The 26,986-nt window shown below is 49.2% G+C and overlaps 1 protein-coding gene across 1 annotated transcript in view; it reads right to left on the bottom strand.

Annotated features, from left to right (window-relative positions):
- Slc1a7 (solute carrier family 1 member 7) overlaps positions 1-26,986 on the bottom strand; it is a 57,759-nt gene that overhangs the window by 16,351 nt on the left and 14,422 nt on the right. The window contains exons 3-4 of the mRNA XM_069987629.1: positions 20,347-20,426; positions 4,502-4,717 (exon numbers count right to left, since the gene is read on the bottom strand). Coding sequence (XP_069843730.1) covers positions 4,502-4,717; positions 20,347-20,426 — 296 coding nt within the window. The remainder of the gene's footprint in view (positions 1-4,501; positions 4,718-20,346; positions 20,427-26,986) is intronic.

Here is a 26,986-nt window from a genome sequence, read left to right as displayed (position 1 = left end):
CACCTATACACAGCAGGCAAGAGGCCCTGAGTTCAAATCCTGGTACTGAGAAAGGAAAGAAAGAAAGAAGGAAGGAAGGAAGGAAGGAAAGAAGGAAGGAGGAAGGGAGGGAGGGAGGGAAGGAGGGAGAGAGAGAGGGAGGGAAGGAGGCAGTGAGGGAGGGAAAAGGAAGGAAGGTAAGAAGGAAGGAAGGAAAGGGGGAAAGAAATAAAGAAAGAAGAAAGAAAGATATATGGAAAGAAAGAAAGAAAAAAGAAAAGAAGAAAGAGAAAGAAAGGAAGAAAGAGATGAGGCGTCTCAAAATTCTTCTTGCCTTGGCCTTCAGGACAACTGTTCTCCCGCTTTTCCCCAGACCCGCTTATTCCTTTTGAGTACTATGCGGCCTGCATTTTGCCTATGGACCAAGGTCAATCCAAACCTTTGTGCCCAGTGCATGATACTTTTTTTTCCTGAGCATCTCCAGCTTCTTCTGGGGCTTCAGACCCTGCTGCCCCCATACAAGAGAAAAAAACTAAATAAAGAGAATGAAATTATAGATAAACCATGGGTATGGTTATGTCAGGTAGTAATAAAGTAGAGCACAGGGGAGATAATCACAGAGACTGGGACCCCTCTGAAGGTGATCCTGAGCAGAGACATAAATGGTGAGGAACAGAGCTATGAGCTGTCCACAGGAAAGGCCACCCAGAAGGGCAGCAATGGCGCTGAGGTAGGGCCACAGGGGACATGGAAAGAGCAGCGAAGGCCAGTGTGGCTAGAGCAGAGATCAGTAGGAAAGATGAGTAGGAGTGACGGGCCTGTAAACCATGAAAATTGCAAGGGGATGGGCTGTAAGCAGGTTAAGCAGCTTTCCAGCTGACATGCTGAGGGCCGAGAAAAAGCAGGGCAGCCCACCAGACATTCCAGCAGGAGGGGGCCTAAAGGCCATGAACTGGGATAAGATTTTGAAAGTATTGCTGACCTAACATGGAGGAATTGGATGCAGGTATGAGAAATAGAGAGACGTCCCATCAAGACCTGCAGGGCCAAGAAAAAGGCAAATCTCCAGGGCAAATCAAGAGTCTAGCTTGGACGTGTTAACTTTGAGATGCCTTTAAACAACGACGTGTGAGATTGTAGAGTTCTGCTAAGAACTTTCCAAGGTGCGCACCACATTTGGGAGGACAAAGGCATTCAAGGCCATGGTGTGGGATGCCCCTTCCCAGAGAAATAAGTACATCTAGGGAGGACAGATCTGCCTGGATCCTACCTGGCTCTGGCCCCCTAGATGGGAATCATCCAAAAGGAGAAAAATTGCAAGCAGGTTGCAATCCTTGGTTTATGCCACACTTCCTAGAATAAAAGAGAATCTGGAGAGTTTCCTGGGGAAAGCCAGGGTGGTGGTAAGTGAGTTGTGTTGGTGGCCCTCATTAACATGCCTCCTTTCTCTTCTTCTTCTTCCTCCTCTTCCTCCTCCTTCTCTTCTTCTTCCTCCTCCTCCTCCTCTTCCTCCTCTTTCTCTTCTCCTCTTCTTCTCCTCCTCTTTCTCTTCTTCTTCTTCCTCCTCCTCCTCCTCCTCTTTCTCTTCTTCCTCTTCCTCCTTTTTTATGCCCACACTGGGGTTTGAACTCAGAGACTGGTCACTGTACCTTTTTCCTCAAGGCTGACACTCTACTACTTGAGCCACAACTCTACTTCCAGCTTTTTGGTGGTGAACCGAAGATAAGAGTCTCGTGGATTTTTCCTGCCCAGGCTGGCTTCAGAGTGCAATCCTTAGATCTCAGCCTCTTGAGTAGCTAGGATGACAGGAGTGAGTCACCAACACCTGGCCTACCATTCTGAATGGCTTCCCATACTGAGTCTAGGGTTGGCTGTATGACTTGTGGCCCAGATACTGGTGGGCTTGCCCAAAGCAGAGGCATGTAGAAGCACTGTCCCCTGTCATTGCCCTCTCTCATGCTTCCACTTTCATCATAAGAAGCTGCCCAGGTAAGCTCTTCCCTGTTACCACCAGGATCAGAGCTGAGCCGAACTGCTGGAGCATCTCAGCCAAGCCACCCTAGTCCAGCTGTTCCCCAGCAGGGCTACTAGCCTTCTGCAGGTCACGAGTGAGTTCAGTCTGCAGCATCAGACCCTTCCAGTGGATTGCAGATTCCTGGTTGTCATTTGGAGTCCATGTCTTGGATGACTTGTTACAAACAATAACTGACTGACACACAGCGTGAGGATTTCTTTAAGGGAAAGAAAGACGGGGCTGGAAAGGTGGCTCAGTGGTAGAGCGCTTGCCTTGCATGCCCGAGGCCCTGGGTTCGATTCCTCAGCACCACATAAGCAAAAAGAAACAAGCCGGAAGTGGCACTGTGGCTCAAGTGGTAGAGCGCTAGCCTTGAGCTGAAGAGCTGAGGGACAGCGCCCAGGCCCAGAGTTCAGGCCCCACGACCGGACCCCCCCTCCCCCAAAAAGAAGAAAGACCCTATGTGATGGGCATCTTTCCTCATGGGAGAGGAAAGAAATGTGTCTCCCTAACTTTAAGCAGGAGAATTACCCAGAGACCTTGGCTTCTATTTGTTAGGATTTGGGAAATGTAGGGGCTGGTGCCTGACCGGTGTCCAAAGGGCCTGGGGCAGGCTGCTTCACCAGCGAGGGTCCTGAAGCTTCTCATAGACAGATATGGCCCTTGCTGAAAGGACTCTGCCCAGGAAAGTCACTCAAAGGGGACAGGGGATGCCAGCAGAGAGGCTGACCAGAGGTGGGGCCTGATGAATGCATTGCTCTGGCGAGTGAGGAACTATAGTGCTACAGGGAATTCCAAAGACCCCAGGAGAGAAGCCCTGAAACATAAATCCACCAGGGGGCCTAAGCACTCTCTCCCACTTCCAGGACAGAACCTTCCAGACCTGCGTCCTCCTCTCCCTTCTTACTACCAGGAGCTGGCAGCAGAGGGACAGGTGAACTCAGGAAGGAGAACAAACCCCATAATCCTCTTCCCACCACAATTCCTAAACTGGAATCAGATCCACACAGCTAGGCAAGGACTCCTTTTAAATCTGAATTTAAATCTGGGGTTTTAGTATGAGACGGGCCTGGACCTCATAGTATCTGAAACTGACTAGAAAGTAAGGATTCCAAGAGGAGCACAGAGCAAGGTTATCTGGGCACTGGTTGAGCCCACCTGACCATTCCCAGTGAGATGTGGTGCAGATGCAGTTAAGCCCTCCATGCTCTGGCCCCCCAGTGCCTCTACCCTGGTCATTTCCAAACCCCCATCTCCCACTCAGACTCTCCCACGAGATTCAGATCCACAGACCAGCCATCAGCAGGCCTCTCCCCTGGCAGGTCCGAAACTGCTCCTCTTGCACCATCCTGTGGGCTGGGGACTACATGCTCTCTGCTCAGGCAGTAGAAACTTTCATGTCATTGCAGCAACCATCATCACTTATGTCCTCTACCCTCATCTCTGTCTGTACCCTCCTTGTCCCCAAACCTCCACCCTCGCTAGTCCCTGACTCTGCCTTTCCCTCCCAACCCTGATCTATGCCTTGCAGTGGGCCTTCTGAATTCAGTTGTGACTCTGTTCTGTTTAGAACCCATTTCCTGGGCTAAGGATGTAACTCTGTGGTAGAGCATTCTCCTTGAATTTGTAGGACTTATACTCAGTGGCTACTACTCCAGGAAGCCCCTGCCTACTCCCCTTTCCCTTCCTTTACACCTCTCTTTGTTCCTACCCCATCCCAGCCCCAGTTCTTCCTGTTGTCTCTTTTCCTCCTGGGTTTTTCTCTGCTACTAGGGCAGGGCAGAAGGCTGAGGCTTCTGGTCCTAGCCTGGCTCAGAGCCAGCTTGGTGAGGAAAAGGAGGGCTGGCTATAGGGAGCCTTTGTAAAGGCGTTCCTACTGGTTAGCGCTGAGTCTTAGTGCTCCCCTGGGGAAGAGGCCTCAGCTCCTCGAGTCTTCCCGGCTAGGTACACCTTTTTGAACCTCACCCTTCATCTGTGTAAAGGGAAGTAATGAAGAAAGGCAGGTGACCCTCACTGCTTGCCTTGCTCCTTGCAGGCTGACTGTCCACAGACATTTATGGCTTAGTTAGCAATATGCTTAGACTCTGCTCTGCCCCTGTCACAGTCAGAGAGACATCTCGTCTTCTCACTGCCAGCCTCATGGGGCAGATGGTTTAAGGAGAACCTGGCATGAAGTCCTGGCTGCAGGTCAGAAATGTTCATCACTACCTTAAGATGCTCTGTACCTGGAAGTGGCGCTATGGCTCAAGTGGTAGAGCGCTAGCCTTGAGCTGAAGAGCTCAGGGACAGCGCCCAGGCCCAGAGTTTAAGCCCCACGACTGACAAAAAAAGAGATGTTCTGTACCACCTTTGTCCCTACCCTTTGTTACCATAGATGATGGAGAGCAGACGAACACCTCCCAAGCCCCACACTATACCACTCTCTGGAAGTCACTCCTGGTACCCCTGCCAGGCATCCCCACCCCCCCCCCCCGCCAGGTCCCCCAGGAGACATGGGTGGGGAGTTACCGGATAAGGTCCAGGAGGGCATCGGCCGAGCTCATGACTGGCTTCCCACTCTGCTCAGTTGTCTCTTTCTGGGCTGCACCGCCTGGATGGATGATGGAGACCATGATGATGCCCACGACGACAGCCAGGAAGGTGGTCCACAGGTAGTATGCCACGGTGAGGATGCCCAGGCGGCTGGAGGTCTTAGCATCCAGGGAGGCCAGGCCTGACATCAAGCTGGGAGAGGGAGGTAGGTCAGGGTATGTCTGCAGGGTGTGGTGCCTGCCCCTGCCACCATGCCCCGCACCCCCACGTGCTTTTGGAGACCTCTCAGTCATCCATACATGTGGCTCCTTCTAGCCTTGCTTGCTGCTCGGATCTCCTGGGGTCACCAGCCAAGAGCATCATATCTCAGGCTGTTCCCCTCCCATGTTGTTCCTTTCCTCTCTGCCACTTGCCAAACTCCTGCCTACTAGGCAAGACCAGGGGAGTCCTTTCGTACTACTGGCTCCCTCAGTGTTAGGAGCCTGTTCTAGGGGTAGCCCCAGCCTCTGTCAGGACCCGGTTGTCACTGCTTTCCTGTCTCACTCTGTCATACATGAGAATCAAGGAAAGGACAGGCTTGACTTCTTTCTGGGTCCCCAATGCCCAGCAAGAGTGGACACAGAGCAGGTGGTTATACAGATTTGCCATATAAACCAATGAGTGGGTCAGAGCAGTGGGCTGGGAGTCGGTGACCCTGTCCTAGCTCTGCCAATTGGCCACGTGGCCTCCAATGAAGCACATCACTCTTCCATTGAGGAGCCTTGTGGTCTCCATCTCCAAAATTGGACCACCAGAGTTGCTTCTCCCAGAGAGGAGCCACCCCAGGGCCGTCTTAGGGTAGTTCCTGGCCTGGACTTGCCCTTACAGGGGGTATTGTTGGGGGTACTTGTGCCCCTCTTACCCCTGGACTTTGTAACCACTAACCTGGGCTGTCCATCCCTACTACAGGTTAGCTCCAGAGGGGCTGGGCTGAGGGAGAGGGCAAGAGATTAATTAATGAAATGCTTTTGTTTTGCTGCCAAAAGGATTTTATTTCCCCAAAGCCCTTTCATTCTTCCAGATAAAGGAAGTATTTGTCTGGTTTTAATCATGTAAACAAGAGCAGATAATCCCTGCCCATCCACCTCTTCCCTTCTTATCATCAGTTTGCACACAGCAGCCTGCACCAGGACTGTGCAGAGCAAGCCTGTGCCCCGCACTGCCCACTCACGGCCGCAGAGGCCCACCCTCGATGAAGGCACGGGCAAGGGGCTCTCTTCCCCAGGAAGCTTTCCTGGCCACTGGGCTTGCTTCCCGTGGAGTCCCTGTGCTTCCCTCTGCCTCCACGTCTGCCTTTCAGAGGCAGTTTCCTGGAAGCATCTCTCTGGATGGGCCAGGGTCTGACAATGCTGAGTGAACAGAGCCAGCCCAGGCCTGACCCCGAGCATGGCTCAGTAGCAGGTGGCCGAATGAATGAATGAATGAACGAATGAATGAAGAGTTCATGGTCCTGATCATCCTTCTGCCAGGATGCCATATGTTAGCAATGGGCTTAGGTGGGTCTCAGACATAAATCCCAAAGGGCTCATAATGGGATTGTAAAGCCAGAGGAAATGGGGCTGCGGTGACCATTCACCAAGAGAAGTCACTCCCAGGCCAAGGCCCATGCACTAGCCCATGCCACTCAATACTCCTTCCACAACGGACACCCCCCTCCCCAACAAGTCCAGGCCACAGGCCACAGGATAACCTGGCCTTGAGAGAAGAATCTACTCATAGTCACCCTGGACACCAGCACCAGCAGCCCAGAACACAGACCCTGACTCCAGGTTCTTTTCATGCCTACTCTGTTGTGTCTTGGGTCCACAGAGAGTCACCAGCACACATTCAAGACTTCAGGGAGCTTCCATTCTGGCAGTGGGGAGAGAGGGAGGCAAAGACATGGGGATACAGGAGACAAATCAGCAGGGCAAGGAAGGCCTATCTACTAGAGGGCGAGTGTTAACTCTAGCTAGGAAAGTCAGGAAGGACTTCCTCAAAGAGGTGGCATTGGAGTCGGATGTAGCAGAAGATGAGGCAGAGGCTGTAGGCTGGAAAGACTGGGGATGTGTCCTCTTCAGTGTGGCTAGAGCTGGGGTGTGGTGATGGGACAGGAAAGATAGATTGAGCATGGGGGGGGTGGCTTGAATGCCAGGTCAGGGGGACTGAGAGCGATGAAGGGGATGCACAGAGGGGACGGTGGAGGTCTAGTGGTACTTTGTACAACACAATATCTAGCAGAAGCCTCTAGATGTGTGAGAAGAAATGAGATTTAAGTCCTATGCTGGAAGGGCTGAGACAGCCATTGGAAGAGAAAACACCTAGGCTTTGAGATACGAAGCTGCAACTTGTCTGTGTACCAGATGGAATCACTAGAAAGAGGTTCCTGTTTTCATGAGAAGTGGAAAAGCAGTTTCCTGGCTCAGTTGTATCCCTTCAAGGGAGCCCCAGAGCCTCATGGGATAGAGCCCCCTCTCCAGGCTGGAGGGGTTGTGCAGGAAAAGGGCACATGGATGAGCATCAGGTTTCAGAAAGGGCTCTTGAGGAAGAAAAGCCTGACACAGGGGTGGAAGGAAGGAGTGTAGGCTTTAGACAGGATCAGTGGGTCCTGACCTCTGGTCCTGGAGGCCCCATTGCTCCAGTAAAATGGAGGGAGTTCCCCCAGCATGCAGCTGTGCTCTGGAGCCTCATCCTACCCAAATGGGAATGGAAGGAAGAGAGGGAGAAAGGCAGAGCAAGATGTCAACAGATGGCAGACAGGCTGTTTCCTTAGCTGGTGCTGGAGATGCCAGGGTGATGGCAATGGTCAAGAAGCTAAGAGGGGGGCTGGGAAGGTGGCTCAGTGGTAGAGCGCTTGCCTTGCATGCCAGAGGCCCTGGATTCGATTCCTCAGCACCACATAAGCAAAAAGAAAAAAGCCAGAAGTTGCGCTGTGGCTCAAGTGGTAGAGCGCTAGCCTTGAGCTGAAGAGCTGAGGGACAGCGCCCAGGCCCAGAGTTCAGGCCCCATGACCGGACCCAAAAAAAAAAAAAAAAAAAAAAGAAGAAGCTAAGAGGGGAGGATGGGAAGGGCATGGGTCTGTGAGAGTCCAGTACTGCTGCTGGGACTTGTAACTAGAAAGGAGGCGAAGGTTCTACCACATATTTATGCATACATGTGGGACATGCCCGCTCCCCCCTCCCCCAGCTCTAGGAAGAAAAGATAACAATTTTCTTCTCATTTGCAGTTTATTTTCCCTGTTTCTCTGTGAATGGAAAACAGTGTTTTCAGAATGAAAGTGCCTCACGCATTGGGGCTACAACCCCGCTACTCTGCCCAGAATCCAAAATTTGCTGGGAGCCTTACTGCTACCCAAACACCTCAACATTCAGCGCATGCAAACCTTCTAAGTCAGTGCTGTCATAGAGGGCCATAATGTGAGCCAAATTTGTTGTTTAAAATTGCCTAGTCATGGAAGTGGCGATGTGGCTCAATGTGGTAGAGCGCTAGCCTTGAGAGAAAGAGTTCAGGGACAGTGCCCAGGCCCTGAGTTCAAATCCAATGACTGACAAAAAAAATTGTCTAGTTACATTAAAGAGTCAAAAGAGGGCTGGGAAGGAGGCTCAGTGGTAGAGCGCTTGCCTTGCATGCATGAGGCCCTCGGCTTGATTCCTCAGCACCACATAAGCAGAAAAAGCTCAAAGTGGAGCGGTGGCTCAAATGGTAGAGCACTAGCCTTGAGCTGAAGAGCTGAGGGACAGCGCCCAGGCCCAGAATTCAGGCCCCATGACCAACAACAACAACAAAAAAGTCAAAAGAAGTCTTGTGTGATGATTTACACCTGTAATCTCAGTATTCAGGAGGCTGACAGGATGATCTTGAGTCAAGGTCACTTGACGATTATATAATGAGACCCAGATTTCAAAAAAATTAAAAAGAAACAGGTGAAATTCATTTTTAGAACACCTTTAACCTAGTACATCTAAAGTATTATCATCTTAATGTATAATCTATATAGAATGCCTTTGCACTGCTCAGATTTTATTTGTAATGGAATGAAGAGCTCAGTTCCTCAGTGGCACTAAGCTGCTTTTCCGGGGCTCTGACCACCACCTTGAACAGCTCAGGTCTGCAAACCTGAGAACAGAGAAAAGAGGCCAAGGAGCTGGAGATAATTGGCCAGGCTGCCCAGCTGCTAAATCCTAGAAGTTGGAATGGGGTACCTGATTAGAACACTCTGGGGGGTTCCTCCTCTCCCAAAGAGCCTCTTAGTGACTTGATTTAACTCCTGGGATGAAAAGGGTCTGGTTTGGGATGACCATGATTATAGTGTGATCTAGCTTATGTACTGCCTTTTTTTTTTTTTTTTTTTGTCGGTCGTGGGGCTTGAACTCTGGGCCTGGGCGCTGTCCCTCAGCTCTTCAGCTCAAGGCGAGCGCTCTACCACTTCAGCTACAGCGCCACTTCCGGTTTTCTAGTGGTTTATTGGAGATAGGAGTCTCACGGTCTTTCCTGCCCGGGCTGGCTTTGAACCGTGATTCTCAGATCTCAGCCTCCTGAGTAGCTAGGATTACAGGTGTGAGCCGTCGGCACCTGGCTTTATGTACTGCTTTTTTAGTTCAACTCTCAGAGTTCATGACTTACCAGTGGCTACAGCCTTTAGATTTGTGGTGGTGAGCTCCCCATCTTAGGAAGAGTCCAAGTAAAGCCTGGGTAGCTACCTGTTGGGATGCTAGACCAAGGGTTTTAGATAGATTAAGAGGTTCCATGAGGATGATGCTCTGGCTGTGGAAGTTATAGCAGGGACAACAGACAACCTTCTTTGCCTGTCCCATTCTAGGCTTGGCTAGGTGCTCTTGGCAGCCCTTAAGGTCCTTCAGGGGTCCAGAGAACAGTTCCAAGAGCCTAGAGACTGGAACTCCCTCCAAGCCATCTGGCCACCATCAGAGCCCAGGGATTGGGGATCAAGAGATTGCAGTGATTAGAAACATTAACCCACAGAGACGGGGGAACTGGCCAGGCTCACTGGACGCAGGCAGCTTCAATCTGGTAATTGTTCCTCTTGCAGGGTAGGGAAAGGGAGGTAGTCGCTGCTTGTTCCTGGTGGTAGGAGAAAAGGGCTGCCTACCCACTTTGCCTGGTTCTCAGGCCCCCCTTTCTAGGTGGGCATTGAGACTCATCCTATACTAGACAGTTCTGGACAGTGCCAAAGTGCCAAAGCCCTGGTCCATGGTGGTAGGCGGGACTGCAAAGGCCTCTCCCAACACTGTCCACTCATGCCCCCAGGCTGCCTGTGTACCTCACTAGAGAGCCCAGCAGGCTCTCCGGACTCTAGGCTCCCCTGATTGTGGGGACCACCCCCAGCTTTGGCCCTTCAGTGACTTGGCACACTCTTGAACCACCCAAACACCTTCACTTGTCTTGGGTCCAATGTACCGGCTCTTTGGATTCCCTAAAGTGCCTTTGTATGGTTCTTCCTTCTGCCTGCACCACCCCACTCACTACCCTATCTTCCCCGCTCACCCAGCACATTCCCGCTGCCTTTGCAAGGGTAGGCTTACACAGACCTTTCTCTGGAAGGTCTCCCTTGTCTGGCCACCTTCCCTGGGTTACCTGTGCTTCCCTTTTTTGTGACGGGGCATTGTGACAGCATGCTCACTCCAAATCCCCAGGGGCTGACCTGGCCCAGGGTAGCAGGGAAGGAGTGTAGAGTGAATTCATTAAAACAGAGGGAGGGCCAGGGGTGGTAGTGCTCAGCTACAAAGGAAACATAGACAGGAGATTTATGGTTTCAAGCTAGCCTGGGCAAAAAGCAAAACCCTATCAGAAAAAATAATCTACAACGAAAAGGGTTGAGGGCGTAACTCAAGTAGTAGAGTACCTACTTATCGAGAACAAGGTTCTGAAGTCAATATCCAATATCTTCAGAAGGAGAGTTTCCCCGCTCAGGTCTCTGCTCAGTACCACCTCCCTCTGAAGGCCTCCTGAGCCCCACCGACCCTAGGAAGAGCCCAGGCACATGTAATCACTGGACAGGAGCCCATGGACAAATGGTGGTGTTACTTTGAGGACAAATGAGATGGTGGTGGTTTATGAAGAGGGCCAACTGTGATTTAGAATAATGTCTGCCCCATAAGTATTCCAGTCGTTAAGTGTTCCCTGGGTGTCATCACTGTCCTATGACACTGTGTCCCAGCAGACTGGGAGCTGCCCCCAGAAGGTGATTGAATCCAGGTTAATTCTAGGTCCTCTGAACCCAGGGCCTGAGCAGCCTGGGTACACATCAGCTGATGTATGTGATGCTTGATCAGAGGAACATTCTGGACCAGATTGTAAATATGCCTGGTGAACTCAGGTGACTATGATCCTTCGTTGTAGGTTCCCTGAGAGCAAGCCACCAGTGCCAGCTTTGGTTCTCTTGCCAGGGGTAAAGGAGTGCCCCTGGCATTGTGTGTCATTGAAACAGTTGGCACCAGAATTTCTAGACACGGAGATTAGCTGGAGGAGAGAGAGGGGACAGAACCTTGATTGCTGGCAGAAGATGGGGTCCCTAGCAGGACACTTCAGGGCTCTGCTTTCAACCCTCTCATTTCTGGCCATTTTTATCAATAGCTTAGCCAAGGCCACTGACAGCATGTGGATCAGATTTGTAGAAGACAGTAAGCTGGAGGAACAGCTAATGTGGTGGGTGAGGGACCCCAGCAGGCTAGGACCACAGGCCAAGTCTGACACGATAAAACCAGCAAACCAGCACAGACACGTGCTGGGCTGTGCCTGGCTTTAGCTGCTGGAGACTTCAAGCTCGGTTACGGGGAGGGGAGCTGACCTCTGGCAGCAGCCAGTGGAAAGGGGACATTGGGATTTTGTTAGCTGCCAGCAGGTTGCCTGGGATCACTCCAGGGCCGGTGGGCCTTGAACCTGTGGGGGCTATAAAGTCTAGGGGTTCCTCAAGTCTGCCACAGACCTGCCCCCAAGATTCCCCAAGGAAAGGAAGGGGAAGGGAAAAGGGGAGGGGGCAGGGTCCCATAGAGAGCAGTTAGGCTAGGCAGCAGGTGGTAGAAACACAGCTGGGGGAGGGGCACTGTGAAGCTGGGAGCCCCAGATGTGGGGAACTCTGGAAAGGATGGGGAAGCCAGGGGGGCCTGGGTTAGGTACCAGCAGTGACTTCCAGCAGAACTGTCCTTCTCGGAAGAGTGGACAGCTTGCCAAATCACACAGTGATTGGTAGCACAATGCAGGTACAGCCTTCTGCCACAGGAGGCTTGAGGGACCAAAAGGAGCTGGAGCTGGTGCTGGAGCCTGGACCATTGCGCCAAGTCCCTGAGCTCTGACCTCAGGTGACCTGGTCATAGACGCTCTCTCATGCTGGCCCCTGGGACACAGTGGCAGGGAGTCCAGTGACAGGCAGGAGGCCATCTGGGAGCTGGGTGCCATCTGGTTGCTCATGTTGGAATCTTAGCTACTTAAGAGGCTGAGATCTGAGGATCATGGTTCAAAGCCAGCCCACTCAGGAAGGTCTATGAGACTCATTGCCAATTAACTACAGAAAACCAGAAGCAGAGCTGTGGCTCAAAGTGTAGAGTGCTAGCCTTGAGCCCAAAAGCTCAGGGACAGTACCCAGGCCCTGAGTTGAAGGCCCATGACTTATAACAGCAACAACAAAGAAGGCATCTTGGGGGGGGGTCTGTAGACAAGAGGGTCCCCTTAGACCTTCCAGGGATTTTGGTTGGCCTCTTCCCTCTGAGCAGATGACAGGCCCAGCAGCTGACAATAAGCGCCACTTTAGCAGCAGTCACACTTCCCAGATGCTCTGCCACACCCACGCCTCCAAGCCAATTCCTTCTAGGGCCTAAGGGAGGATGCTCAGACACCAGTTTGCTAATAGGGTCCCAGAACCTCTCCAGCAACAGAAATTCCCCAGCCACCTCTGCTGTCACATCTCAGAGGACAAAGTGTCACTCTCTCCTGACTGAGCCTCACCACCCAGGGCTGGTTAGAAACATCCTACCTTATACCAGGAAGACACTCAAAGAGGCTCACGCCTCTTTGTCTCCATGGAGATCCTTCATGAGGGGAGGGAGTGATGGAGGGGACATTGCTACCCTAGGGTCTCCTGCCATCTTCAGAACCCTCAGGTCTGGGACACCCAGAGGAGGCCCTACTGGGATTTGTACACCTGTCATGCTTCATCAAGAGCCAAAGCCGGAAGACCTCAGACAGCCTCCACCACCAACCATTCTGAACTATTTGCCAGCATGAAGGATGAGGTCAGGTGCCAGCTGCATGTGAGCTGACCTCTGCCCCTCTCTTGCCTGAGGGGTATAGAATGTCAGGAGTGAGGGGCAGAGTCTCACAAGGGGCAGTGCCTTCTTAGCATAGCTGCTTGGCTGCTCTCGACCAGATTGTGTGGCTAAGAAGCTGTTCCTGAGGAAAGGAGGGTCCCTCCATGTAGGGGGACACAGGTCTCCACTGCCCCCTTCTTCAGTGGGGATCCTGTTGTCTTCCCCCACCCCCCAGGCTCAGGCTGCCTGAATAACAGTCTTCTGAGCACTAGTTCTCCAAAATCTTTTCTAAACTCACCTATAATTCAGGCACCAGTAGCTCATGCCTGTAATCCTAGCCACTCTGGAGGCTGAGATCTGAGGTTCTCAACCAACCCAAGCAGGAAAGTCTGTGAGACTCTTATTTCCAATTAGCCACAAAAAGCTAGAAGTAGAGCTATGGCTCAAGAGGTAGAGCACCAGCTTTGAATGAAAGAGCTAAAGGATATCACCCAGGCCCTGAGTTCAACCCCAGGAACAGCATAAGACAAACAAAACAAAACCACATGCATCCCCACACCCTGGTCTGTCTTCCTATTTTCCCTAAGGGTGAACACTTACTCTGAATGTCTCAGGAGCTCTGCTCTGGGGAATAGTAAGTCTTGCAACTAGATAACACAAAGCCCTGGATCATTGATGGTGGCTGAGAGAGGGGTCAGGAGCCAGGACTAACCCACCTGGGAGTGGGGCCCGGCTTCCCAGAGGTGGCTGCTGAGTATGAATAGGATATCTCCAACTGGAAGGGGGCAAGAAAATGGTGTCTAGGATGGGTGGAGATCTCCAGAATCACCAGGCTGAAGGTCTGACCCGCCTGCAGCCCACAGCTGGGCCCTGTTCCCTTTCTCATGAGTAAGGCTCTCAGCTGACCAGGCACAAGGGCCAAGAACAGCTCCCAGGGCGCCCAGCAGAAGGCCACACAACTCTGCTAAGAAGGGCTGCCATGACTTGTGGGCAGAGACCAGAAGCACGGGGCTAGTCTGGATTTGGCCCTCTGGCTGCCCACACCTCCTGCCTCCCTCCCACCCACTGCCCATTCTGGGGAGCTGAGAAGCTGCCCTGCACACTGGCTCCTAAACCAGACTCTGTCTGCTTGGCCCAGGACCATCTCCAAGGAGTCAGAACGTGGGTGTTTGGGAGTTTTCTGCCAAACTACAGTTCCTCAGCCAGAGGGAGAAAGGAATGGTGAGATTATTTTGGCCAAACATGATTTCCTGATTCTAAGAAAAATCAGCTTAAAATTCTTACAAGAAATAGGAAGGAAAGCAATGCATACAGAAGAACATAAATACCTGCTTTATACACATGTACAGCTGTACACCAGAGCTTCACACACACACACACACACACACACACACACACACACACACACACACACACACTCTTAGGTTTCCTGCAGTGAGGTGGAGCTAACAAAACACTTGGTCACACTGGGCCTCAGTGAATCACAAACACATGGATTCAGTTTTCACTGAATGATGCCTGGTTTAAGAAACTGAAGAATGAGGGGAGAGGAGGGTTTGGTTTAAATCAAGGAGAACACTGCAGGCTCTGGCCGGATCCAGATGCTGGATTAACCTTATTCCTTATGTTGATCTTGTCTAAGGATGTGTGGAAACAAGGCTCATTTGATATCCCAAGGTTAGGTGTAAACTGTAGCCACAGAGGAGCCATAATCACACACACACACACACACACACACACACACACACACACACACACACACACACACACACACACACACACACACACACACACACACACACACACACACACACACACACACACACACACACACACACACACACACACACACACACACACACACACACCCTGCTGGCCTTGCCTGGTGAATTTGCTGATGGTTCTGTATCTTTTATGGCAGTGTCTAAACATGTTAGAAATAATGGAACTTGAGGTAACTTCAGGGTCCTGGGGTGCAATCATACCCCCAGTGGTGTCTCCAGCGGCACTGATGGTGGAGGGGCTTTACAAACTCAGTTCCAGTCCTAAAGAGAAGAGTAAAACAGGATTCCCAAGGTGAGATTGCTGATGATATTATGCTAAATGAAAACCAAAAACATAGCCTGAGACAATTTTTTTGTGTGTGTGAAAGGAACATTGAGGTATTTTCTGAGAACTTAAATGAACAGAAAATGATCAAGGCAGGGATTAAAAGCAAAAGGAATCAGTAAGAAGCGGCCTTACTGGGAGAGATTAGGACAGGAAGGTTTCTAGGCCTCAAAGGCTGCTCTTCTTTAGGTTTTCTTCGCTTTGGTATTAGGATTTGAACTCAAGGTCTTGCACTTGCCTATGCCAATGTCACATGACATAGCCCAAGCTTCTGGGTTCCTAGGTGGAAATGCGAAGTCATTCTGCAGCCACTTTCATTTTGAGAAGAATCTATCACATGGCAGATTCAAGGTGAGAAGTTGCCCACTCTCCAGAAGAAGGGGATCCTAAAGATGGAAGGTATGATGGAAGGGTATGCCAAGTGCATTCAGGGCTGAGATACTCTGCTCCCTGTCACTTAAAATTAGTGTTGGAGTACACTAGAGTGTACTCTGGGGTTTATTTGCACAAAAGGCTCCCATGCTGAACATCTAAGGACCCAACCTCAGGGATTGCTCAAGGTCACTTTGAGGGGCAAAGACAGAGCACTGGGGTGAGACTGAGACCTAAGGGTGCTCAGTGAGCATCGCTGTGGCCTGAGCAGGGACTAGCACCTGGAAGGGGCAGTGTGCCAATTTCTACCATGCCCTGTGATCCACAGATGCCATGAGGAAGGAACCAGAGCCACAGAATCAATGGCAGGCACTCCATTCCTCTGATCTCCCTGGTAGCACTGGTAGAAGGCTCTGCATGAAATAGGCTGACCTGGTCCCCAGCCAGGTGTGTTTATCCCCAAGAAGGAACACACTGGTATTTGTTATTTGGCTTTTACTTCTTAAGGAAATACTTAAGCTGTGACTCAAATCTGTTGGCTTAATGACACAGGGTTATTCATAAGCATTGACAGGCCATCACCAATAGCTACCAACAAATGAGATGCTAGGAAGATTTCACAGACAGGAGCTGGAGCTAGGAGAAGAAAGGACATTGGGAGCAGTGGGTCAGCCTGAGTGAGATGTGGAGACAGGAAAGCATGTGGTGTGCTTAAGGCCAGACTGATTCCAGGCTTGGTGTAGGGAGGGAACAGCAGGTCGTCCTGGAGATGAGGAAGGAGTCATGAGTGCCAAGCTTTGGAGACCAGACTTGGAACCAGAAGCAAAAGAGCCTGAATGTGTGTCCTCTCCTGCCCTGTGGCCATGGGGCAAAAAGCCCCAGGCTCATGGGGGTGCAGCCTAGAGCCTTTAGGAGGAATAAAGGAACAGCAGCTCTATGAAGTTCTTCAGCTACCCACATGGAAGATGGCTGGACCTCAAGAGAATGAGGTTTTTTAAAACTTTGATTTCAGCTGCATGCCTATAATCCTAGCTACTCAACAGGCTGCGATCTGAGGATCATCCTTTGAAGCCAGCCCAGGCTTGTAAAGTCTATGAGACTCTTGTCTCCAATTAATCAGCAAAAAACTGGAAGTGGAGCTGTGGCTCATGTGGCAGAGCACCAGCCTTGAATGGCAAAGCTAAGGGACAATACTCAGGCCCTGAGTTCAAGCCCCAGTACCAGCGCGCACGCACGCACGCATGCACACACACACACACACACACACACACACACACACATACACACACACACACACAAAACAAACACTCTGATCTCAGAACACTTATGGGTCTTTAAGAAGCACTGTGCACTGGAGATGTAGTTCAGTGGTAAAGCACTGACCTAACCTAGCATGTATGAAGTCTGGAGTTCAGTCACTAGCAGGGCAAAAACAACAGCACAGCCCTGCTGGGGCCCTTAGCAGATTGGTACATTAAGCTCAGGGTGAGGCTTGACATGTAGATTTGCCAAACAGCTTTGGTGGTAGTGCCCATACCAAAGGGAGTGCTGCTTTTTTAAAAAAGAATTTTTTAAATTGAGATTAGGTGATTATATAAATTTCACATATTTCACAGTATTGTGGAATAGTGATAGTTAAAGTCACAAACATATTTTAACCTTCACAAGGCAAATTGTCATTATCATGGTCTATAAAGTTTGTGAATTCTATGAGCTTTGACAATACCACAATTTCTTCCACATCAAGTGATATGTACATTTCTTTCCTTTTGCTTGGTGTAAGCTAAGAAGAGTGCTTCTTGTTGGCAGGGATGCCCAGAAAAAAAATGGTAGATCACTTGATGGGTTACAGATCCCTTAAGAATCAAGAAAGGAGGATTCAGAGTTCAGAAAAGCATCATTTTCCCCCCATGAAAGTTTGTTTCTCTCTTGGTATGGCAAATGTTAACACACTTTCATTTCTCAGTGACATGGTTGCTCTGTACCAGCCCAAACTGTATAATAAACAACTGAGATGTATGAACACACTGGCTTCTCTCAAGTTAATACCACATTCCAGCGCCAGCTGCGGGAAAGCAGTCTGGGCTGGTGGAGACAGCCAAGACTCATAGAGAGCCCAGAGCTCAGGGAGGGGGTGCCTCACCCCAGATCTCATGACAATGGGGGGGGGCCGGCCTAGGATCCAGACCTCAGACTTCTACATGAGGATTTTCTTTCTTAAATTAAGTGGCTTGCACAAGACCACACAGTTAGCCAGTGGCAGAGCTGGCATGGGGACTCAGGTGTGTGGATTTCAGGGTGGACACAGAGAGAGGGCTCTGGCTCTGTGGTGTCACTGGTCGGAGATGGCAGTGAGGACATAGCAATGGAGCATAGCACTGCCCTGCAGGACCCCCTGCACCCTCCACCCCTGTATTTCAGCTGCTGGGAGTTGTCTGTTTCTCTACCTGTCTCACCACAGCCCAGCAGCAACTCGAAGGCAGTGTCTGCTGCAGGAATCAGCCCCAGAAAACACCGTGGAGGAGTGTGATCACAATAATTAATTCATTAGACTGGTACTCTGAGTACCAACTATATGAATGCTGGCATTCCCAGTACAGCAGAAGATAGAGACAGGCAGCAAGGGAATACATACAGAATTACAAGGTATGGCAGTGCTGGGGCCGGGGGTGGGGATGGGGGTGGGGGGGGTAGAGAGGGCAAGTAGGCAGGGACAGGCAGGAGTGCCAAGGTGGTATGAAAGGAACAGATGGGAGGAGCCTTTCTCTTTTTTCTTTTCCTTTCTTTTTCCTTTTTTCCCCTTCCTATGATATTATTTCCTTGGCAGTATAGGAATTTGAACTCAGGCTTTTATATTTGTGATACAGGTATTCTACTACTCAAACCAGGTTTCTAGTCTCTTTTTGTTTTTGTTATATTTTGAATAGGGTCTCATTTTTTTTGCCTTGAGAGACATCCTCTTATTTATGCTTCCTGAGTAGCTGAGATAGACACTAGTCCCAACCATGCCCAACTTTATTAGTTGAGATGGGAATCTCTTGAACTTTTGTCTGGGATGGCCTCAAACCATGATCCTCTGAAGTAGCTAGGATTATAGGTATGAGCCACCAAGCCCAGATGGAGAAGGTCTTTCTAAGGAGATGGCATGTACATTGAGATCTAAAGAGGAGAAGCAAAGATATGTAAAATGGTGGGAAAACATGTTCCAGACAGAAGGCACAGCACACATGTAAGCCCTGGGGTGAGGCAGGATTTCATCTGCCTAGGAGACTAAAAGCTAGTGCAACTGGACTAAATGTGACCTGAGATGAGGTGGGAGTTGCCGGGGCAGACGATGCACAACCTCCTAGACCAGGCTTGTGAGTTGAAGGCTTGTTTTAAATACCAGAGAAGAGGGCTGGGAAGGTGGCTCAGTGGTAGAGCGCTTGCCTTGCATGCATGAGGCTCTGGGTTCAATTCCTCAGCACCACATAAACAGAAAAAAAAAAAGCTGGAAGTGGCACTGTGGCTCAAGTGGTAGAGCGCTAGCCTTGAGCTGAAGAGCTGAGGGACAGCGCCCAGGCCCAGAGTTCAGGCCCCACAACTGGACCCAAAATAAATAAATAAATACCAGTGAAGATTCTGAAGGTAAATAAACACCATAGCCCAATCTGAGTATCACAAGACCATTTGGCCATAGGAAATGGACGGCAGGGAATAAAAGCCAAAGTGGGGAGATGGGTAGAGTCACTGCGGATTCCCGAAGAAGAATGAACCCCAGGACTGTGGAGGCATGATGGAGGCATGATGGAGGAGTTCCACTTCAGAGGCAGAGCCGGCTCTGGTTGGTGACAGCAGGCCTAGGGTGAGAAAGGGGACCCACCATAGAGGCTGGACAGACAGAACTGCTATTTCCTGATGTGCTGGGTAAAACGTTAAGTTGGTGACATCAAACTTGAAAAGCCTGTGAAACATGTGAGTGAGCACGGAGTTGGTTAATTGAGTGTGGGTCTCACATGACAAGCTGGGGCTTTCTACCCCTAGAAATGCTGGGCTTATAGATTGTGGTGATTTAGACTAGAAATGCCCCCCCAAAGTCCATGCACTGAAGTCTTGGTCACCATTGTGGCAGTGTTAAGAGTCAGGGTCTTGAGAAGCCATTGGATCAGGGCTTTGACCAAATCAGTGGATTACCCCATTGATGAATTTGTGACTTAATAAAATATTAGACAGTGGTGGAAACTTCAGGAGATGAGGCCTAGTTGGAAGAGCAGGTCATGGGAGGGGAGAGTGTGCCCTGAAAGGTGTATCTTGTCCCTGGCCCCTTCCTGTCTTTCCTTTCACTTCCATGATGTAAACACTTGTTTTCCCAAATGCTCCCTGCCATGCTGGTCTGCTTCATTCCTACCCCCCACCCCAACCCAGATAAATGGAGCCAAGTGACAATGAACTGAAACCTCTTTCCCTTTAGAGCTGATTTCCTGAAGTATTTTGTCACAGTGCCTGTGAGCTGCCCAACACACAAGTGGTCAATTTCAGGTTAAGTGAGGACAGGCCTGAGGACCTGTGACCTGCAGAGGAGCTGAGTCAATGGAAAAGAGATGGACGGGGGGGGGGGGGGGGGCGAGCAGGCAGGAGCCAGGTGAGGTATGGCCATAGTGGGAGTAATCTAGGAGGGTAAAGAGTGCTCTGTGATGTCATGTGCTGTGGAGAGGTCACAGAGAACAAGAATAGAAAGTGTCCTTGGGACTTAGTGGAATGAAGGTTGCTAGTGACTTTGAGAGAGTCACCAATTTGCTGACTGACTCCTGCATGAAGTGCAGGCATTGCCTAGCGTGGGTTGAGAAGTCATGGAAGGCTTCTTGGAGGAAGGTGAAATTTCAGCAGAGCCGAGAAAGTTGAATCCTAAGGGACTAATTCTGCCAGCAGCAATCTCCCCAAAGACAGCCCTGTGCCTAGCCTGGTGCCCAGCCTGGGACCATTGCCTCCATTCCCAAGGAGAGGGCAGAGGAGCCATCCCACGGAGCCCAGGAGGCTGTCCCCAGTGGTCAGAGCCCAGCCCCCTCCCCACCGGCCTCTTACCTGGAGACCACAAGTGGCAGGATCAGCATCTTCAACATCCTCATCAGGAGCTCACCAGGGAACTGGAAGTAACTAATCTCCTGAAAACACAGCAAGAGTTGGGGTTACAGCAGGGTGGTTCTTTCCCCTCTTCAAAGCAGGATCCCATCTGCGCAAGTGCGGTGGAGGCCAGGGACTGGTTCTCAGCCTAACGGAGCAGGGGTCCAGTCTGTTCCTAGCAACATCCTCTTGCAGTTACCACCTGTGTGACCTTAAGCATGTTACTCAAGCTCTCTGAGTTTCTCTCACCGGTGACTTCACAGTCACTGGGAGGCTCTGACGAGGTGCATGAGCTCTGAGCACCAGCACCTGCAAGCAAGTAATGTTGAGAACCAGCACCTGCAGGCAAGTAATGTTGAGTACCAGCACCTGCAGGCAAGTAATGTTGAGTACCAGCACCTGCAGGCAAGTAATGTTGAGTACCAGCACCAGCAAGCAAGTAATGTTGAGTGATCCCAGCACCCAGCAGCTCTCCCCCATCTGCACCATTCACCTGCCTGCCAGCCTGTGAACTCTGGTCCAGCAGACAGTGAGTGCTGAGAAGGCGGGACTGTGATGCTCCTGAACCTACACTGAGCCAGGCATCATCAGGAGGAAGACTAGATGGATTAGGCAGGCTGGTTCTTGTCCTGGAGAAGTTCTAGAAGCACACCAAGGCTTTTCCCAGAGCCAGTTTCGCTCTTTGCACTGGTCCATCCCCCATAAATATCAGTACAGAGGCTCTGACTAGATGCAAGGGTAGGACTCTGTGTAAAGGTCCTGTCCCTCATAGGCTGCTGCTCCAGCCACATTCTGGATATTTCCAGGGTCCCCAATCCTTGCCCAGCTGTCTCCCCATACAGATCAATAGGAGCAGAATGTCACAGTAAGAGCGACAACAGAGCTAGTTAAGTTTGATTTTCAAAAGATAATAATGAAAGTTCATTCTCTTCTTGGTTTGATTTCTCTGCTTTGTTGTTTATCTGAAATTCTATTTTAACCATGGGTGCTGTTTGTGGAGTTTAACTACAGTTTTTCTCTTTCTGGCAACCCCAGCTTGGGGCCCCTTTCTCCAGAGGAGGCGGTGGTGGGTGAGGCAGACAAATGGATTTGTAAACACAGTCCAAGTTACATTTTTGAACTTCAGTTATTTTTTAAACCACTGCCAAACATGATTTGTTAATGATTTGATTCTTTGAAAACCCCAAGACAGAGTTTTGATGCTAGTAAGGAGGTTTAAAGATCTCATCCACGCATTTTGTAGATAAGGAAGCTGAGCTGGTGGAAGGGAACACTCCCTTCTAAGTGACAGTGCAGAACCAAGAACCTAGCTTCTAGTTCCATTCCATGGTACCAGAAAGCCTGCTTCCTACAGAAATATCCTCATCATATCTCTATAACTTAAAAAATTAAATCTACAAATATATTCTTTAAATATAGCTACACTGAGATCTGAAGGATGATGGTTTGAAGATATGCCAGGCAGAAAAGTCCAAAATACTCTATCTCCAAAATAACTAGCAAAAATGCAGAGCTGGAAGTACAACTCAAGTGATGAGTATTCACTCAAGCATGTGATGTAAGGTCAATTCCCAGCACCACCACTTTTCTGTAATGTCATGTTGATGTGCAGTAGTAACATAGTATGAGAAGTTTGGCCTGCACTCCTTCTTTCCCCTCCTCTTCCTTCCTTTCTCCCTTTCCCTCCCTCCCTTCTCTCCCTTCTTCCCTCCTTCCTGCTTTCTTCCTTCTTTCCTTCCTTTTTTCTTTTCTTGTGCTATGTTTACCTTTTACTTCTTTTGAGAAATTTTCTTATATTCTTTACAAGCTATTTTTCCTTTTTTTCTGTTGAATCTCTTTAAAATCATGTCAAATGATTGTATTTGGACATTCTACTTATAATTCCTTTTTCTATTTTTATCTTTTTGTTTTTACTTTCTGAGAGATTTCTACAACTCTATCTTAGACAGACAGATAGACAGATAGACAGACAGACAGACAGACAGATAGACAGATAGATAGATAGATAGATAGATAGATAGATAGATAGATAGATAGATAGATATAGATTTTTTTGTTCTTCTATTTTAGATTTTGAAAAGCTCTTCCGTATTCTCTGATTGTTCCTTCTTTTTAGCATCCCATTCTGGTTTGTTTGTTTGGTAGGTCATGGGGCTTGAACTTGGGCCTGGGTGCTGTCCCTCAGCTCTTCTGCTCAAGGCTAACACTCTACCACAGTGCCACTTCCAGTTTTCTGGTTGTTAACTGGAGATAAGAGTCTTATGGACTTTCCTGCCCAGGCTGGCATTGAATCAAGATCCTCAGATCTCAGCCTCCTGAGTAGCTAAGATTATAGGCCTGAGCCACCAGTACCCAGCCCCATTCTGATTTTTTATTTGTTTTTGTGGTATGGGGATTGAACTGAGAATGTTGTGTGCACTAAACATATGCTTTACCACTGAGCTACACTGCAAGCCCCACATCCAGATCTGTTTTATGATAACTGTATCTTCTCTCATATCGCCAACTCTCTTACGATGGTTAGTCTCTTGTCTTCCACATCTACGACTTGCCTCACGTTTCTAGTGATTTTTATCTTTCTGCCCAAAGACAAACATGAAATGATTTCTGTGTGTGAATGAGGCTTGTCAACTGATGATCCCTCAGAACAGGTGATAAATATGCTGTTCCTGTCCAGTCAAGTTCAGAAGTCTTCCCTCTGAGGCTTCAGTGAGCAGTCCGCTGGGGAATGAGGCCATGCTTACGTCAGCTGCCCTCAGTCTCAAAGCCTTGCTGAGAATGACTCACCCACAATGTGGGGGTCTGCTGAGAAGTTTGAAGCATGTGGCTCACCACCAGATATAGGTGGGCCTTAGGTCCCAGTCAAGCCTCTCTGGTCCCTTAAGCAGGCAGGAGATTGAGACTGGAGGGTGAAGAATTCTCTGATCTGGAAGAGCCCTGGGGCTCTAATACTCTTGGTTCAGAATTCCAAACAAAGCCCCTGCTTTCAAGTTCATGCTTCATTTCTGCCTAGTACAATGCCTTGCTCTTCCAAATCAGAGCCCTTCTGGAGTTCTGTAAGACAAACCTCTTAGCATCTACTTTTATAGACATAAAATACTAGCTTTTGCTAGACGTGGTAGGACAGGTGTGTAATCTCAACTACTCAAGAGATAGAGGTACAAAGGTATGAAGCTGATCTAGTTTAAGAAAAATCCTCAAGATCCTATCTGAAAAACAAACTAAAAAGCAAAAGGACTGAGGGTGTGGCTCAAGTGACACACATAAATCTACTCAATGAAATCATTCAACTCCAGCCACTCCCAATGTTGTCTGATCTGTTGTAATCTCTCAACTTTCTCCTTTTATATTCTCTTTATTTGGGTGGTTTATATCCTTTAAAAATTCCATTGTTACAATTTTAGTGGACTTCCAAGAAGGAAAGGAAAACCGGTGTCATTGCCAGAGGTTTAGCTGGGAGTCTTGAAATGGTCTATATATATATATATATATATATATATATATATATATATATATATATATATATATATATATATATATATATATATATATATATTTTTTTTTTTTATAGGAGATGCTCTTTTCCAAAGATCAAATCACATAATTTTGTGAGTTCCCCTCACAAATAGACTATTCAACCATTTTCCAAATTGTTGATTTTTTTTTTTTTGCCTGTTGTATAAGCTTACCCAATTAGGGGGACTTGGTATCTGAGTCACAGACAAAGAGATCAGAAAAATTCTGGATTTCAAAGAAAGACATTAAGAAAGCCAACTCCTGCCAGATAATTGTTTTAAGACTCTGCATCCTTCCTTCAGTTTATCTGGCAGGTTAATCCACACCAGAACATATTCACATGTCCAAACAGATGGGGATGGCAGCTTTGCCACAGGAGGCCCCAGCTGAGTTTGGCCTTTTATAATAGGCATTCCAATTTATTTCTACAAAATAATCTTCCTACAGGAAATAGATATTTGCTGCTTAGGGAAATCAAAGAAAGCAGGCTGCAGACTGCTTGTGCCACAGCCAGTTTCATTCAGCAAATGTTAAAGATTCTCTGTGCCTAACATTGCACAATACTCATATTTTGCTTCAAGAACATCCCAGAGTTGTTTGGCAATTCCATCTGGTGAGAGAAATAGACTCCTAACCAGGTCTGAAGCAAGGCAGATAGCAGCTGGGACTGCCTGTGTCATGGTAGAGGAAGGAATCTGGCAGGAACATGGAGCAGGACTGTTAATTCAGAAGCACACGGGTCTTGAAGCCTTTTAACAATCAGGTGGTTTGTGGTGGACATACAATTGTGACAGGGAAGCAGGAAACAGAGGGAAGAGACATTCAGGAAGCAGTTAAGAGGTCACTCAGAGTCCTTTCCCATGTGCTGACCTGTCACTCGGCTTGTTGGCTATAAATCTCAGCTATCACAGGAGAAAGACACCTTGACACCTGTCAGAGGCCAAAAAAAAAAATCCTGACTAGGGGAGGGAATGGATGATTGGGGAAAAACAAAAGGAGAAGTAACAATGCTCGATAGGAAATGTACTCATTACCTTACTTATGTAACTACGCATTTTTACAATTAAAAACACATATTAAAAATCCTGACTGAAGTCTTCCTTACTGTTTGGACAAATGTCAGAGTGATTTCTTATAATACTTCATGAGTTACACCACTCTGTCATAGGAGATGGAGTTGATGGTTGGGGAAAGAGAATGTTTCTGGACAATGCATTCTCACAGTGGTGGTTGACTAGGCTGGGATCCTGGGCCTACCTCACCTTTCGGTGAGCAGTGATCTCTTCAAGGCTCCTCTGTTGAGACAATTTCCGCATCCTCCCCCCTCTTTCAGAATGGTGCTGGAGTTTGAACTCAAGGTCTTGTGCTTACTTGAGTCATCTGGCAACCTACCACTTGAACCATACCTCCAATATGACTCTTGCTGGATGTTTTACAGATGGAGTCTCAGGGCTAACTTTGAACCATGATTTCTCAGATCTCAGCCTCCTGAGTAACTAAGATTACAGGCATAAGCCACTGGCACTGAGCCTATCTGCTCATTTCATCCCAAGGTCATGCCTTCTGCAGTAGTTTTCTGCCTCAGCCTTTGCTGCCCCCCTTTACCCCTATCATCTGCTCAGCATTGGGGGAATGCTCCAACATATCCATCTGACTGTGTCACTCCTTCATTTAAAAGCCTCTCATCGTGGCCTCACATCTATGTCTACTGATGAGACCTTTGCACCCAACCATTCCCACGCCCCAAGCTGTACATTCCAACTTGGTTTCCTCATCTCAAATCCTCTACACTCCTGTGCCTTGAACTTGCTCTTTGCTGCCTAGGAAGCACTTTTTAGACCTCTGGTGAGCTGCCTGGAGGAGCTGTTCTTTGAAGATTCCACTCTCTACCACAGCTCTGCCCTGCAACAGGGAAGACCTCTCTCCCATCACCTGGCTGTGCCAGGTTTGTTACCAGTTCCACAGCTGTTTATTTTACCACCCAGGCTGCCACATGACTCACCCAACCATCATGGAACCAGAGAGCCCAGATCTCCATGGCCCCAACCATCCCTCCTGACCTGCGGTGAGAGGTGCCGGGTCCTCAGAAAGAAGCCAAGAAGGCAGCCCACGATGACAGAAAGCACAGACAGGATGAGCAGCCCATTCTGCCTGCATACGGCCTTTCCTCGTGCCAGGACGGGACCTAGCACCATGATGAGCCAGGCCTACTGGCTTGGGGCACAGCACCATTCCATGCACGGTCAACTGGTTGTGGCACAGGGTCTGGGCAGAGGGTGCTGGCTCCTCAGCACACAGGTCGGCTGAGTGGCTAGGCACCAGTCACCAGCCCCACAGCCATGGCCTATGCAGCTGCCCGGAGGGAAGCTGAAATCCTATTACCAGCCGCATCATTAGGAGCTGGGAGCAGATTAGGGCCTGGGAAATTAGAGCAAGCCACGTGGTCTGGGAGTTAGGATCTCAAAGCCAAAAGCCCCCTCTTGAACAAGGCAGGGGAGCAGACACTGCAGAGAGGAAGATGAGGCACATCTGCTTGATTCATTTGAGTTTTATCCTCGTTTCATTCAAGAAAGTGAAAGCAAGGGGTAGGATGCCAGTAATCACAAACCTGAATTCATGCTTACTGTGTACTAGGTTTAGAGAGCAAATTGCTTCTATTAGTGTATGCCATCCTGGCAACAATCTGAAGGAGTTAATGCTATGAATCTTCTATGTTGCAAGTGAAGAATAAGAGGAGGTGGCAGAAGGACCGCACTCTGTGTGCCAGGCCTGCGCGTATGTCACCTGTGGTTGCTAATCCTGGGGACTCACCCCAACCATCCTCGGATTCTGATCCCCACACTCCCACAGAGAGAGGCCAGAGTCCCTCAGCTATGGCTGCAGAGCTGGCCATGAGGCAATCTTAGTACTCCAGGGAGTGTAGTAGGTTTCAGTTCAAGCTGCGACTTTGGCCTGATCTGACTACTCACTGCAATTGAGACTAAGCATGTACATTTTCAGGACTGCTTTAAGCCTGAGGATAGGCATCCCTGTGGACTCTCAGGGCCCATTATCATCATCATCATCATCATCATCACCACCATCA

This window comes from Dipodomys merriami, unplaced genomic scaffold (genome assembly GCF_024711535.1).
Source record: "Dipodomys merriami isolate MVZ:Mamm:240054 unplaced genomic scaffold, mDipMer1.0.p SCAF_34, whole genome shotgun sequence".
Taxonomy (NCBI): Eukaryota; Metazoa; Chordata; class Mammalia; order Rodentia; family Heteromyidae; genus Dipodomys; species Dipodomys merriami.
Note: the sequence above shows the minus strand (reverse complement) of the source record. Positions and strands in the feature narration are given on the sequence as shown.